This window comes from Phoxinus phoxinus (genome assembly GCF_949152265.1).
Source record: "Phoxinus phoxinus genome assembly, chromosome: 9".
NCBI classification, from domain to species: Eukaryota; Metazoa; Chordata; class Actinopteri; order Cypriniformes; family Leuciscidae; genus Phoxinus; species Phoxinus phoxinus.
Window position 1 is genome coordinate 2381228 of NC_136884.1, and position 13832 is coordinate 2395059.

At 37.7% G+C, this 13832-nt stretch overlaps 2 protein-coding genes across 3 annotated transcripts in view; both read right to left on the reverse strand.

The window, feature by feature from the left end:
* Positions 1 to 144, reverse strand: part of atxn7l1 (ataxin 7-like 1) — a 27003-nt gene extending 26859 nt beyond the window's left edge. For both annotated transcript variants that reach the window (XM_079622086.1, XM_079622085.1), the window contains exon 1: positions 72 to 144. The gene's annotated coding sequence lies outside the window, so the exon portion shown is untranslated. The remainder of the gene's footprint in view (positions 1 to 71) is intronic.
* A 1975-nt stretch (positions 145 to 2119) lies between these two features.
* sypl1 (synaptophysin-like 1) lies at positions 2120 to 12912 on the reverse strand. Its single transcript, XM_079622088.1, has 6 exons — positions 12503 to 12912; positions 10855 to 10973; positions 8104 to 8308; positions 5649 to 5840; positions 3809 to 3967; positions 2120 to 3698 (listed from the first exon to the last, which is right to left on the reverse strand). Exons 1-5 carry the CDS (start codon positions 12572 to 12574, stop codon positions 3836 to 3838), a joined length of 720 nt encoding a protein of 239 aa, XP_079478214.1. The 5' UTR covers positions 12575 to 12912; the 3' UTR covers positions 2120 to 3698; positions 3809 to 3835.
* Positions 12913 to 13832: the final 920 nt, after the last annotated feature.

Sequence of the window (13832 nt, forward strand, 5' to 3'; positions counted from 1 at the left end):
TCTCGACCCCCGACACAAACAAGCGTCGTACTGCAGTCGAACAAGTGTGTGAGGGCAGTAACGTGACTTACAGTGTGTGTTGTGGCTCCCGTGTGCAGTGTGAGCGCGCGGCGGTACAGCGTCGCCATTGCTCTTCCTTCTTCCTTCACAGACTGAGAGACGCGCGAGCGAGAGAAACATGTGACGACACCCTCGCCAGCGCTCGGCCAGCGTTCGGGTGCGTTCGGCTCGGAGAGGTCAAAGGTCGACCGTGTGTACAGTACATCAGAACATTTATCCTCCTGGGACTTTATTTGAGTGAATTTCTCGGACACCGTACATGTCACAATCTGGGTGTCCTGAGAAGAGCACATTCAGGGCTTTTTGGAGATACCAAATGTTTGGAGGTTTCATCAGTCTTTAAAAATTACTAACATTAATTTAGTGATCAAATGTAGCACTCTTATGAAAATATATTGTAATTATAATTTAAATCGGACTACTTTTCAAGTTGTATTTCATAAACCAACATCTCAGGAAAACTTTACGCGGTTTCAAATCAAAATATGACTTTCTAACAAAATAGGGCATTAATGTCCTTTATTAATTTAACACTGATGTCCACTGTAGAAGACATCAGGACTTAAATCATGTTTACCAGGCATTTTGGGAGACAGTGAATATGTAAATAAATTATACATCAATATTCATATTAGATCTATATTATTAAAATGTTGCTAAATATCACATTCTTTTTTCATTTAATGTTGCTGCAAGAACAGCTGGAAATGTTGCATTAATATGCAAATTAGATAGTGTATAGATACATTGCATTGAATGGGAATATTAATTTATGGCCATTTTACCCACATATTGCATAAAGTAAAATGGTGTATCAATTCATTCCGTTATATCTTATTTTATAAGATAGTTGAGAATCATCTTTATACAAATTTTGGTTTAAAAAATTCTGAAACCTAAATATTGATTGGAGAATAAATAAATAAAAATCCCATTGTTTTTGCCTTTATGTTATAAAAAAAAAAATTAAACAACTGAGTCCTGGTGTCCACTACAGAGCATAACATATGAATAAAATATCATTTTTTTGATCATTTTTTTTTTTTTACCATTTGTTTGTTTTGCTCTAAACAATGTGATATGGAGAAAAAATTAAATTAAAAATAATAATAATCTCATGAGGATATAGTACAGTTATAGTTATTTTTATTATTTTAAGTACTGTATACTAAATGCACAACCACAGCACAAAACAAAAACTCATCTCACTGAGATATGAATATGTGAGATTAATAAGGACATAAGGGACACCTGTGATGGAGGAAATACATTACAAGTAACTTGAGTTACGTAATCAGATTACTTTTTCAAGTAACGCATTACTTTTAAAATTTACAACAAAATATCTGAGTTACTTTTTCAAATAAGTAACGCAAGTTACTTTGTTTTTCCATTTATTGACTGACAGCTCTCCTGTCCTCATGTTGAGACAAATCAAAGTGCAGAAGCGCGTGTGTGTGTGTGTGTGTGTGAACATGTTTATTGTAGTTCTAGACTAAATGTGAGCATTTACTCATCTCACTTGCACACAAAAAATATTCAATATTCCTCAAAATGAATAAAACAAGTGAAATGCAGAATCAGAATACTATGCAAACCTCCAATAACTAAATATGTTATATAAAACATACATTTTTATGCATTTAATCTCACTTAATTGACCAATGTACTTGCTTCTGACCTTCAATGATTCAGTTTAATAAGCAAAAATGACTATAGATAGATAGAAAGATTTGCTTGTTTGCTTTCTGTACACATTTCCTTCAGCCCGAGGATTATTATTTCACTTTTGGTGTGAAAGGGTCTTTACATTTGACCAAAAATGTAACATAACGCATTACTTTTCTAAAAAAGTAACTAAGTAATACAATTAGATACTTTTTAAGGGAGTAACGCATTACTTTTAAAAGTAACTTTCCCCAACACTGCCTGTAGGACATTAAAATCTCTTTAGACACTCGAAAACATCCCGACTCCGACCTTACGACTGTGAGCGGCATTCGCTCCGGGGAATGTTTGGCTTGTTCTTTTGACGAATGGTGATCAGAGAAGTCACAGGATGAGCAAGCAAACAAAAGCGCCATTATACCAGAAGCAAACCCAGATTTATTTGGGTAAGAAATCACCCTTTCTCCCCAGAAGCACAACACAAGAGATATCAGGCCTGCAGAGATTGGCATTCAAACACTAGAGCACGTCACAGTCACTTTTATTCATCAAAAAACAGAAAAAGAAACTAAAGCATGAACAAAAATGGAAGTAAAACAAAGAAAAGCCTTTAGGAAGGAAATCCAGCGCCACTAGAAATGCTTAATACTGCCAGAAAATGCATAGATAACAATATAAAGGCACAATAAACATGAATGAGGATGAAAACTACATTTAAAAAATGCAAAAATACACAAAGGTCGACGAAACATCGTAAAAGTCAAATGTCAAAGTGCATTGCATTTCCATTAAAAGTTCAAAAATTATTCAAAACTATATATAAAGGTAAAACAAAAGATGAGACATTTTAAAAACGGCACATTCTTCAAGTACTCAAGAAATCAAAAGGTGACAGATATAAAACATGACAGGAGAAGAGAGAAAAATCACATGAATACAATATGCAATTTAACATGTTAACACGTTCTTACAAATCGTTGTATTTTTTGGTAACACTTTATTTTAATGTGTCCCTGTTGCAGTGTAATTATATATGTAAGTACTGAGTAATATTAATTAACAACATGTACTTACTATAGGGGGTTAGTTGCATGTAATTATGCATAATTTATAGTTATTACAACAGTAAATGCATGTAACGTGTGTAACGAGGACACTGTAAAATAAAGTGTTACCGTATTTTTCATTAAGGCTAAAGTGTGTGTGGTCATGTTGTGTCGGGGTTCAGATGTGTGTGTGTGGTCATGTTGTGTCGGGGTTCAGATGTGTGTGTGTGTGTGGTCATGTTGGGGTTCAGATGTGTGTGTGTGTGTGGTCATGTTGGGGTTCAGATGTGTGTGTGTGTGGTCATGCTGGGGTTCAGATGTGTGTGTGTGTGGTCATGTTGGGGTTCAGATGTGTGTGTGTGTGTGTGGTCATGTTGGGGTTCAGATGTGTGTGTGTGTGGTCATGTTGGGGTTCAGATGTGTGTGTGTGTGGTCATGTTGGGGTTCAGATGTGTGTGTGTGTGTGTGTGGTCATGTTGGGGTTCAGATGTGTGTGTGTGTGGTCATGTTGGGGTTCAGATGTGTGTGTGTGTGGTCATGTTGGGGTTCAGATGTGTGTGTGTGTGGTCATGCTGGGGTTCAGATGTGTGTGTGTGTGTGGTCATGTTGGGGTTCAGATGTGTGTGTGTGTGGTCATGTTGGGGTTCAGATGTGTGTGTGTGTGGTCATGTTGGGGTTCAGATGTGTGTGTGTGTGGTCATGCTGGGGTTCAGATGTGTGTGTGTGTGGTCATGTTGGGGTTCAGATGTGTGTGTGTGTGTGTGTGTGTGTGTGTGTGGTCATGTTGGGGTTCAGATGTGTGTGTGTGTGGTCATGTTGGGGTTCAGATGTGTGTGTGTGTGGTCATGCTGGGGTTCAGATGTGTGTGTGTGTGGTCATGTTGGGGTTCAGATGTGTGTGTGTGTGGTCATGTTGGGGTTCAGATGTGTGTGTGTGTGGTTATGTTGGGGTTCAGATGTGTGTGTGTGTGTGGTCATGCTGGGGTTCAGATGTGTGTGTGTGTGGTCATGTTGGGGTTCAGATGTGTGTGTGTGTGTGTGTGTGTGTGGTCATGTTGGGGTTCAGATGTGTGCTGTAGCCGGACCCCGTCCCGCAGCTTGTTGAGCGTTGACCTTCTGAGAGTGCCAGCGCGTCTCCTTATACACAAACCAGGCGTTCCCGACCCAGATGAGGAGATTCAAGTAACCAAACACCTGGAGATGAAGTCTGCCGTTAGTCATTTACAACACGCATACTTAAAAAGTGTGCTCAAATACATGCTGATCGTACACAACTAATTGCAATGAATCCCAATGAATAAAGTCCCATGCTACATTAAAGGTCCCATATTGTCATATTGTGTACACCTTATATATAGAATATATATATATAAGAATATATATTTGCGTTATAAGTACCAAAAAACATCTCAATATACATTTTCACAAGAACTGGTCGATTTTGGCCTGTCTACTTAATATTCATGAGCCTCTCTTCTGATTGGCCTGTTGTTTCCTGAGTGACCCTCCATTGGTGGGGGTGGTGACTGAAGGCGGGGACTGAGTAGTGTTGACATCACATTTATACGGGAGTCACAACGGCTCGTGAAAAGGCACAGATACTTTATGCAGGCTGTGTGCGTTTGTCTGTGGATCGACAGTTTTAAAACGTATATGGTAGTTTCATAACCACTAGACACTGAAGTTTTAGCTCAAAATACACCACAGATATTTTTATACAGCATGTTAAAGTCACTTTTTGAGGGTGAGCGAAAACACACAGTTTTGTGTCTGTCCCTTTAAATGCAAATGAGCTGCTGCTCCCGGCACAGGGGGCGGCGTTTCAACAGCTCATGTCCTTTTACCTCACACACACACACACACACACACACACACACACACTTTTATGTTCAAACCGAAGTCAGAAAGATGGAAAGACTCAAGAAGAAGTGACATTTCTGAATGGTTAGTTGGTGAATTTATGCAGCTTATGTGGAGTTATCTTCTAGTCATTGATTAGCATATTCTGTCTTGATAATCTATAAATCGTGTTCAGGGGGCGGGGTTTATGTAAATTCTAGGGTTGGTGATGTCACTAACCCGGGAGGAATGTCGTGTAGTTCCTACCAGCCGTTTGTTGTAGTCCTTAAAAAGCAATTTCTTTAAAAGCAAATATCTCCCTTTGAACTTTGAGCGTTGTAACTTTGCAGATGTTGTGTATCCTCAAACAGCAACATTACACACTAACTACAGTTAGAAAAGTGAAATCATAATCAACCACCCCTTTAAAAAAAATGAGGTAGATGTTCCGATTCTAAATTCGATTTCGATTCCCGATTCGACTCAATGAATATAGATTTAATACAAATCCTATATTTATTTATTTATTTTTAAACGGTGAACATAAGTTTACGAGTGGTTAATTAATAAAAAGAAATAGAGCCACAAACCTGTATATTAAACTCTTTTTATTTTAGGTACTCTTGGGTACATTAAAACCCACCTTCAAATGCATACAATGACTAGACAGATGAAGATGAAAAATTGATGCTGAAAATTAGACAAGTCAGAACAGTCGCATGCCTTGATCAATCAGGATCAGGTTATTTTATGTTTCAGAGAAAACTAACATAAAATCTCACAGCATTATCTGCAAGCCTATGAACACTGTAGGAAAACTAATACTGGCTTTTGGGTGATAGGTAGAAATAAATATGGGAAAAATCGATTTTTGGCCTTTGAGAATCGATTTTGAAGCGACCACATTTTAAAAATCGATTAATCGAAAAATAAATATTTTCACACAAACGCATCGCATCGCTTCAGAAGACCTTTATTAACCCCCCAGAGCAGTGTGGAGCACTAAATGAATAAATGAATGTATTTTGTGTCTCACCACAGATATATTGAGCAAGCGCATGCTGGCAAACTCCGTGACTTCACATCTGACGCCCGTGTCCCTGCAGAGCGCCAGAGTCGAGTCCATGCCGGCCGTGCCGGTGGCGTCCTTCACCGTCTGCAGGCCTCGAGCCCACGCCGACGCGCTCACCAGCCACAGGAACGCAAACGCCGACGTCAACGCCAAATCCTAGCAGACAAACACAAGGAAATATGATCTGGGACTATCCCTGCATAAATCAGGGACATAAAAAATACGGTAACACTTTACAATAAGGGTCATTAGTTAACATGAACTAAGAATGATATTAATTTCAACATTTATTAATGCAAAGGTTGTATTTGTTAACATTAGCTAATGCTTTACATTAACAAAGATGAATAATTATTGTAACAAATGTATTGCTCATTGTTAGTACCTTATTGTAAAGTGTTACCAAAAATGCATATTGTGCACTGTTAAAACGGTGTCGTGTAAGTTACGGCGAGACACGGCAGGCAAAAACTTTTTTTTTTTTTTTGAGATTTTGGGATATTTGTCTTCAATAACATGTCTTCTTTCAGAGTTGTGGTGAAAAAAAGTCTGAAATACACATTTAGGTCTTTATTTTACTAACTTTGTCTGTTTGCGTCTGTAGATTTCTCATAAATTCAACAAAAGTTGGCGTTATAAATCATCATGATCCGCGATCTCTGTCCTCCCTGTCATCACACACACCGTTAGAAAGCGCTCTCTGATGTACAATGCTGTCGGATCCAAATATGGTAATTTCCTTTTTATAAGCAACCAATCGTGGAAGAAAAGGTCTGAATGTGCAATCTCATTGGCTGATGATCAATCTTTAAAGCCCGTTTTCTCAATGTCTTTTCTCTCATTCTCCAAGTCCGAAATCTCCACTTCAGTCGCACCGATACACACCAAACCTTCCAGTCTTGTACATAGTTATATTATGAAGACATTTACAGAGGAATTTGTAAATATATTATTCCTAGCTTGATATATATAACATTTTATTCCAAACAACATGGCGAAAATACATTTTTAAGGCTATTGACAGTATATTCTGATTTATAGGATAACAAAAGTAGATATCCATAAATCCCTCAGTAATTTCCCATCTAATATGTGAACACAATGAAAAAAACATGTTTTAACCTGGCTTTATCCAATACTCACATTTAGGTTTTTATATGCAAATTAGTGCATATTTAATTAGATATGGCCTAATTTGCATATTTAAACATTAAATTACAGAAAACTTGTAATACGTTTTTTCTCTCATCTTAATGCAGGTAATCAACTGGGAAAGTTTCATGGTGATATCTGCTAGTTAAAAATGTTACCCTATTCACCTGTAGTGTCTCGCCTTAATAACTAATGATCTTTGCAACGGAAGTGAATCAGTCGATCAAAACTAACTTTAGCTGGACAATAACTTTATTCTAGAGTTGCTGTAAAGCCAAAACAATCTCTGTTAGGCGACTTTACTTTCCTATTATCACTGTAAAGCTGCTTTGAAACAATCCATGTGACCCTGGATCACAAAACCAGTCTGGAGTCGCACGGGTATATCTGTGGCAATAGCCAACAAAACATATGGGTCAATATTATAAATTTTTCTTTTATGCCAAAAATCATTAGGATATTAAGTAAAGATCATGTTCAATGAAGATATTTAGTAAATTTCCTACCGTAAATATATAAAACATGCATTTTTGTGAGTGAATGCAGCACAATTGACCCTTCGCAGGGAGCTTGATTGACAGGTGATCTGACCAATCATACTTCGCCATCCGCCATTTTGTCGGACAAAGCAGTCAGGAGAGTTAGTAGATTAACACGGGAGGATTTGAACTTGAGAAGCGGAGTGTACTGACGTCTTCGCGCGGTTAAAACAACATTCCTTCTGATGTTCATTCATGTTTATTTGATGATCGGTTCACGAGCGGCTTTATCTGAGGCGACAGCGATCTGTCACGACACATTAAAGAGCCACAAAACCGTATTTATTGTTTAAATTTCTTTTTAAAAATTACCAAATTTGAAAGGTGAGACTTTGTTTAATGTGTTTAATATCAAAAGTAGCTAATCTGTCCTGTCTGTCAGTGTGTTGTCAGTCTCCTCTCTGCTCCACGATGTGTTTTCACTGCGTGAAAACATAGTGTGTGTGTGAGAGCGGCGTAGCTTGTCGGACATAGCGACAGTAACTAAGGGGGGGGGCGGGTCTTTGCGAACGGTCAATTGCAAACATAAATGAACAACTTTAAAGGAGATTTTCTGAGATTTGTTCCACCATCAGATTCCAGATTTTCTAATAGTTGCATCTCAGCCAAATATGCTTTTTTGTGATGATGTATAAATCTCAATTTCATAAAATTGCTCCATGTGACTGGTTTTGTGGTATATATTGTTAAAAGCACTATATAAATGAAGGTCAAGCTCCACTACTCACAAACATAGGGCCGAAGTCTGAGTCTCGGTACACATGCATGTATCCCAGATACACCAGCAGAGCCGCCATAGAGTAGAGGAACGCCAGGACGGCCACGGCCACGAAGAACTCCACCGAGGACGAGGAGTCTCCCACCAGATGAGTCTCAGCGACGCTGCGGTTGCAGAGCGTGGTGTTGTTCTCCACCAGCCGCTCCTGGTTCATCCTTCCCCAGCGTAACCACGCCACCAACACAGAGAACACAGAGAACACATGTGATTATTATAGTGCCTATTGTAACGATCTGAAGCGCAAGTGTCAAACGCGAAACGCAAGTAACTTTGTGGGTGGATCCCGGCGCTGTTGCTATTATACCGGCGGGATAAACGACTCTTGCGCCGACGCTAATCTAAAATGTGTTGGTCTGAAGTCGCTTCATTACTCATAGCTGTGGTTTGGGCGTAACGTGAAATAAACCAATCAGAGCGTCCTCTCACATTCCCTTTAAGAGCCGGCACGCTTGTTCCACGGCGGATCGCTATTATAACGGCGGGTTTGCCGGCGCGCACAACTTACATGATGGTAACGGTGATCTCAAAGTCTTTTTGTTTCCTGGTTCTTGATGGACAACTTTGTCAGATGTCCTTATATACCGATGTGTCTCGCCACTATTGACCAAACAGGTTTGATCCGTCATTACTAAAGTTAGCCTGAATAATTTGGGTAAATGTGTAAGCTAATGCATATTTTTCACTAATGCCTATTTTGCAAAAATATGAACTGCTGTGTCTGTGTAGATGAGAGAAGCAAAGTGTGTGTGTGTTGTGCACACGCTACATTATGGCCAAGCATGCGCCCTTAAAATAGCATCTGAATAACACACCACTGTCTTTAGACTGGGTTTCTCCTGGTCTGTGGCGGAGTTGTTTTCTGAAACTGTAAAATATCACCAGGGAACGTTTGCGCCGGAACGACTCCTCTTTTCACTGAACACCCCACCCCCCCCCCCCCCCCCAAAAAAAAAGTTTGCATATTTTAGTATGCTTCACTCCGACATTTAGTAATGTCATTTTTATTAAAACAAAATTTAAATGACTATTTAGATTTTTTTGTTGTTGTTTCAGTTAGTTGCCAAAATAACATTCCCATTTTCCATTAATTTTTTTACATAAAATATTTTACCATTATTTTAATTAACACAAATGTTATTCATAGTTTTAGCTAATAACAATAACCATGGGAAGAGTCATTTATATTATTTCAATCAGTTATATGGCAATGAAAACTACCTATTAATTGTCATTAAAGTGAAATTACTGAACTTAAATATACAAGCTTGATAAAAAAATACTAATTTTAGAAGAAAATTTTAAATGGCACTTAGAGGCTTTTGCATCTGAAGTCTTATATGCACACACACACACACACACACTTTTCTGTTAGATGCGATTAATCGCGATTATACCATGGTCTGGGTGAATACTCGATGCTGATTGGCTGCAGGGTGTCCATTAAAACATGGTATAAGCGTGTTAATGCCCTTCGAGGTGTCCGTTGTCCGGTATTAATGGACTTCGGCGGAGGCAACCGTCCTCCGCGGTTCACGCCTCGCCGTCGTCCATTAATACGTACTGACTGGACACCTCGAAGGGCATTAACACGCTTATACCATGTTTACTTGCCAAATAACACATTTTTAAAACATTAGTTTATATTTTAATTAGTTTTACAATCGAAATCTAACGGTTTTAGAACTCCTTTATTTTGACAGTTTATTGCCATTTCAGTTTTAGTTTCCGTTAGTTGCCAAGACAACGAATATTTAATCTTTATTTAAATGGTCAAAAAGGTTCTGATAGTTAGTTTTAGTCACTAGTAAGTAACCAGAGGCGGACAGAGTACACAGCTTCATTACTTGAGTAAAAGTACAGATACCCCTTGCTAAATTTTACTCAAGTACAAGTAAAAGTACTACAGTCAGATGTCTACTCAAGTAAAAGTACTTGTTTTTAAAAGTACTTGAGTATCAAGAGTACAAGAGTACATTTTCTAAATATTGCATTACTACTGCCACAATGCTTACATTTATGTACAGAAACGTCCTCCATGGAGTTATGAAAAATGTTAAAACCTTGGATAATGTAAAAGGAATTGAAAGTAAAATCAAGTAATTTTCATCTTTTTACCACGTTGCTTTATTTAACATTTTGCACTTGCCCACAAGGCAATAGCACAATAGCAACGCTCTGGCAAACCTCTGCTAGAGTTTTAATGGATTTTTTGCACCCACATTTGAACTAACAATTGTGTGTAAATGTGAGTTTCTCTGTTTTTTCATCTATCAAATCAATAAACCTAAACCAGCAAAGAAGGCAATATAGCAATGTTCTGACACACCTCTGAACCACACCTCTGAAAGCTGATTGCTGATAGGCTGTCCCAATCAGTGGCGCCTGCACAATCCAGTCACGTTTGAGAGGGAAACAACAAATTGAGGGTTTCCGAGATTTTTTTTTTTTTTTAGAAAAAGTAACGGGTACTCAGTACTCACGGTTATGGATAGAAATGTAGTGGAGTAAAGAGTACAATATTTGCCTCTCAAATCTACTTGAGTAAAGTCATGAGAGTACTCCCCAAAAATGATACTCGAGTAAAGTACAGATCCCTCAAAATTGTACTTAAGTACTGTACTCAAGTAAATGTACTTCGTTACTGTCCGGCTCTGTAAGTAACTAACAACCGTGGGAAGAGTTTCCATGATCGGGTCCAGACCTGAACGGGTACGTGAGAGTGGCGGTGAGTGTTTCATTGCCTCCTCCGTCACAGAAGATGGAGAGCTGGTTTGTGCCCGTGTATCCTCCACACGTCCCGAACGCAAGAACAGCCGTGAGCTGCAGGAAAACACAACATATATGAGTCTAAACGCCATTTCAGTTTCCGAAATGCACAAACTAAAGGACAAGTTAGCCATGAAATAAACTCTCTTCTCCGCCCATGAATCATCTGACACCCTAATCTGATCTTGTGCTCAAGTTTTAACCCTGCCGGTGTTGTGCGCTAAACTAAATGAAAACCTGCTGTTTTCGTGGCCTGGCCAAAGTCAAGCTCATTTTCCAACACCAGATGTTTCTGTTCTCTGCATGAAACATCCTGTTTGTTTGCCAGCTCATTCTCAAGATGCAAACATGTTCACATCAGTCCCGCTTTCACATTCGGGTTAGTAGGCATCATGCAACAGCTGAGTCAGTAACTCCAATATTAAATTCCTTTGAGGAAATAAAGAAGGGAGGAACTTAATGTAAGAAAGCGGCTAAAGAAAACACAAGAGTTGCTGGTTTATGGGGGGGGGGGGAAGTCCCAAGAAAAGTGAAAATGCATAACATATTATAATTAGGGCTGTCAAAAGATTAATCGCGATTAATCACATCCAAAATAAAAGTTTGTGTTTCCATAATATATGTGTGTGTACTGTGTATAATTATTTATATATATAAAAACACACACAATCATGTATATATTTAAGAACAATTGGTTAAATGTATATATAAAATATTTATATATAATATAAATTATATAAATGTATATACAGTATATAAATGCAATTATTCCTTAAATATATACATGAATGTGTGTGTATTTATACATAATAATTATACACACATATATTATGTAAACACAAACTTTTATTTTGGATGTGATTAATCACGATTAATCTTTTGACAGCCCTAATTATAAGCATACTAAAATATGCATACTTATATATATATATAATTTCTTAGTATGCACTTGAGCATGCTATAGACAAAACATAATCCATACTATAATTTCCAACATGGGTAAATCTCACAGTAAAACAAGCAGCTGTGAAAAATATGATATTGCCAGATGAGAAATAATAATAATAATAATTTTTTATTTATAATGCGCCTTTCTAATACTCAAAGCGCTACAGCATATACAGAACAAAATAGTCAAACAATCAAACATGGCAGTAAAAATAAGTATAAAAAATTACACAATTTATAAATGTATCATTCCTGTTTTAATTTCCCTTGCTTTTATTTTAATTCCTTTCTGAGTAAAGCACTTTTAATTACCATAGTGTATGAAATGTGCTATATAAATAAATTTGCCTTACCTTGTCTTTTCAGGTTTCAAGGGGGAGAAAAAAATCCCAGATTTAAAATTGTATATATATATATATATATAGCTATATAATGCATCCCACGTGGGTATTGCTCACTAAAAAATGCGTGTGCAAAAGTTATACTACTAGTTTAAGTAAAGTAGTTGTGCTATATAGAGCTGGTTAAAATGTAGATGATTTGCATGGAAGAATGCACTCGTGTGCACGCGCTTATGCCAGGCCTTTGCCCTTCGTGTGAAGTTATAAAGCATTAAAAAACGATTTCTTACTCACCCACTCCACGACTTTAACAAAACCCAGAGGCTCTCTAACAGGGCTCAGATTTAATCTGAATCCAGTCTGCATCTTTTCCCCCAGCAGCGACCCAGATATATCCTCCAGGAAGAAAAAGAAGGGGATCTTTTGCTGGCTCAAGTTTTCATATGAAAAAAAAAACAAAAAAACTAAGTTTGACAGAGTGACGTTGTTCTGTGGTAATGATGCTGCTCCTCCTCCGCGAGAGTAAATCCAGATGAATTAAGATTTATTTTTGTAGAGCGTTTTTGATTTTTTTTTTTAGCAGACAAAAGCATTTAGTAGCCTATTAAAATGTATCTGGCGCGTGTATTCTCTTGGTTCTTTCATGCGCGCGACACAATATCTCAGTCATATGATTCTGCGAGACGCTCGAGATGGATTCTCGACATTCCTGTGCTCCGTTATAAACTCTCAAGTCTCTTAAAGGCACAGTTCACCCGTAAGTTAAACTTGTCATTTGAATTACTTTCTTCAGAGTGCGAATTGTGGAGTTATGTGTATGTATGTGGAGTCATATACAGACAGATGACTCTTTAGCGGCGGTTTATATGGTCCGCTATATGTAAGCCGTCCGCCATATTGGAACGGTCATTAATTTCAATACCTTTTTGAAGACCTTCTTTAAATATTTTAAGACCTCATCGCCACTTCAAGTTCAAATCAGCAACAAACCTTTAACTTAATAAACAGTTGGAGTTTGTGCCATGTAGAGGACGACTACACATCACCTAATACTAATAGTTTTTGTTTTTTTATTTAAAATCACCAAACCGCGCATTGCGCAAAACTTACTCAAACTCTTGGGACAAAGCTTGAACAAAATTTAATACCTCATAAAATCGGGATTAAGACTATTTAATACCTTTTAAGGGCCTTAATTTTCCCAAAATGGATTTATCAACTTTTAATACTTTTTAAAACCCCGTATGACTTTCCGTAATTATAATTTACCAACAAGTGTTACATGTTGTCGTGTAGAGACCCAAACATTACAAGTGCTTTAACTACCACAATATAACAAGATGTTAGCAGACGTGAAATTAAAATGCTACCATAGTAAAAAAAACTAAAAAAAAAACTGTAATGTTAAGTTAATACATATAAAAAACACAAACCAACACATCCTCACCTAAAGGTTATCACATTTTTTTCGGGGATTTACATCTCTGCGGTTTCACAACTAGAGGCTGTGCAATGTTATAACATTTACTGAGTGACGACAGTACCTGAAATGTTGACTGTTCCAAGATGGCGGACGGGTCGGCCCTGGTCGAATGTGGTTTCTATGTTTATGTCTATTTGGTAT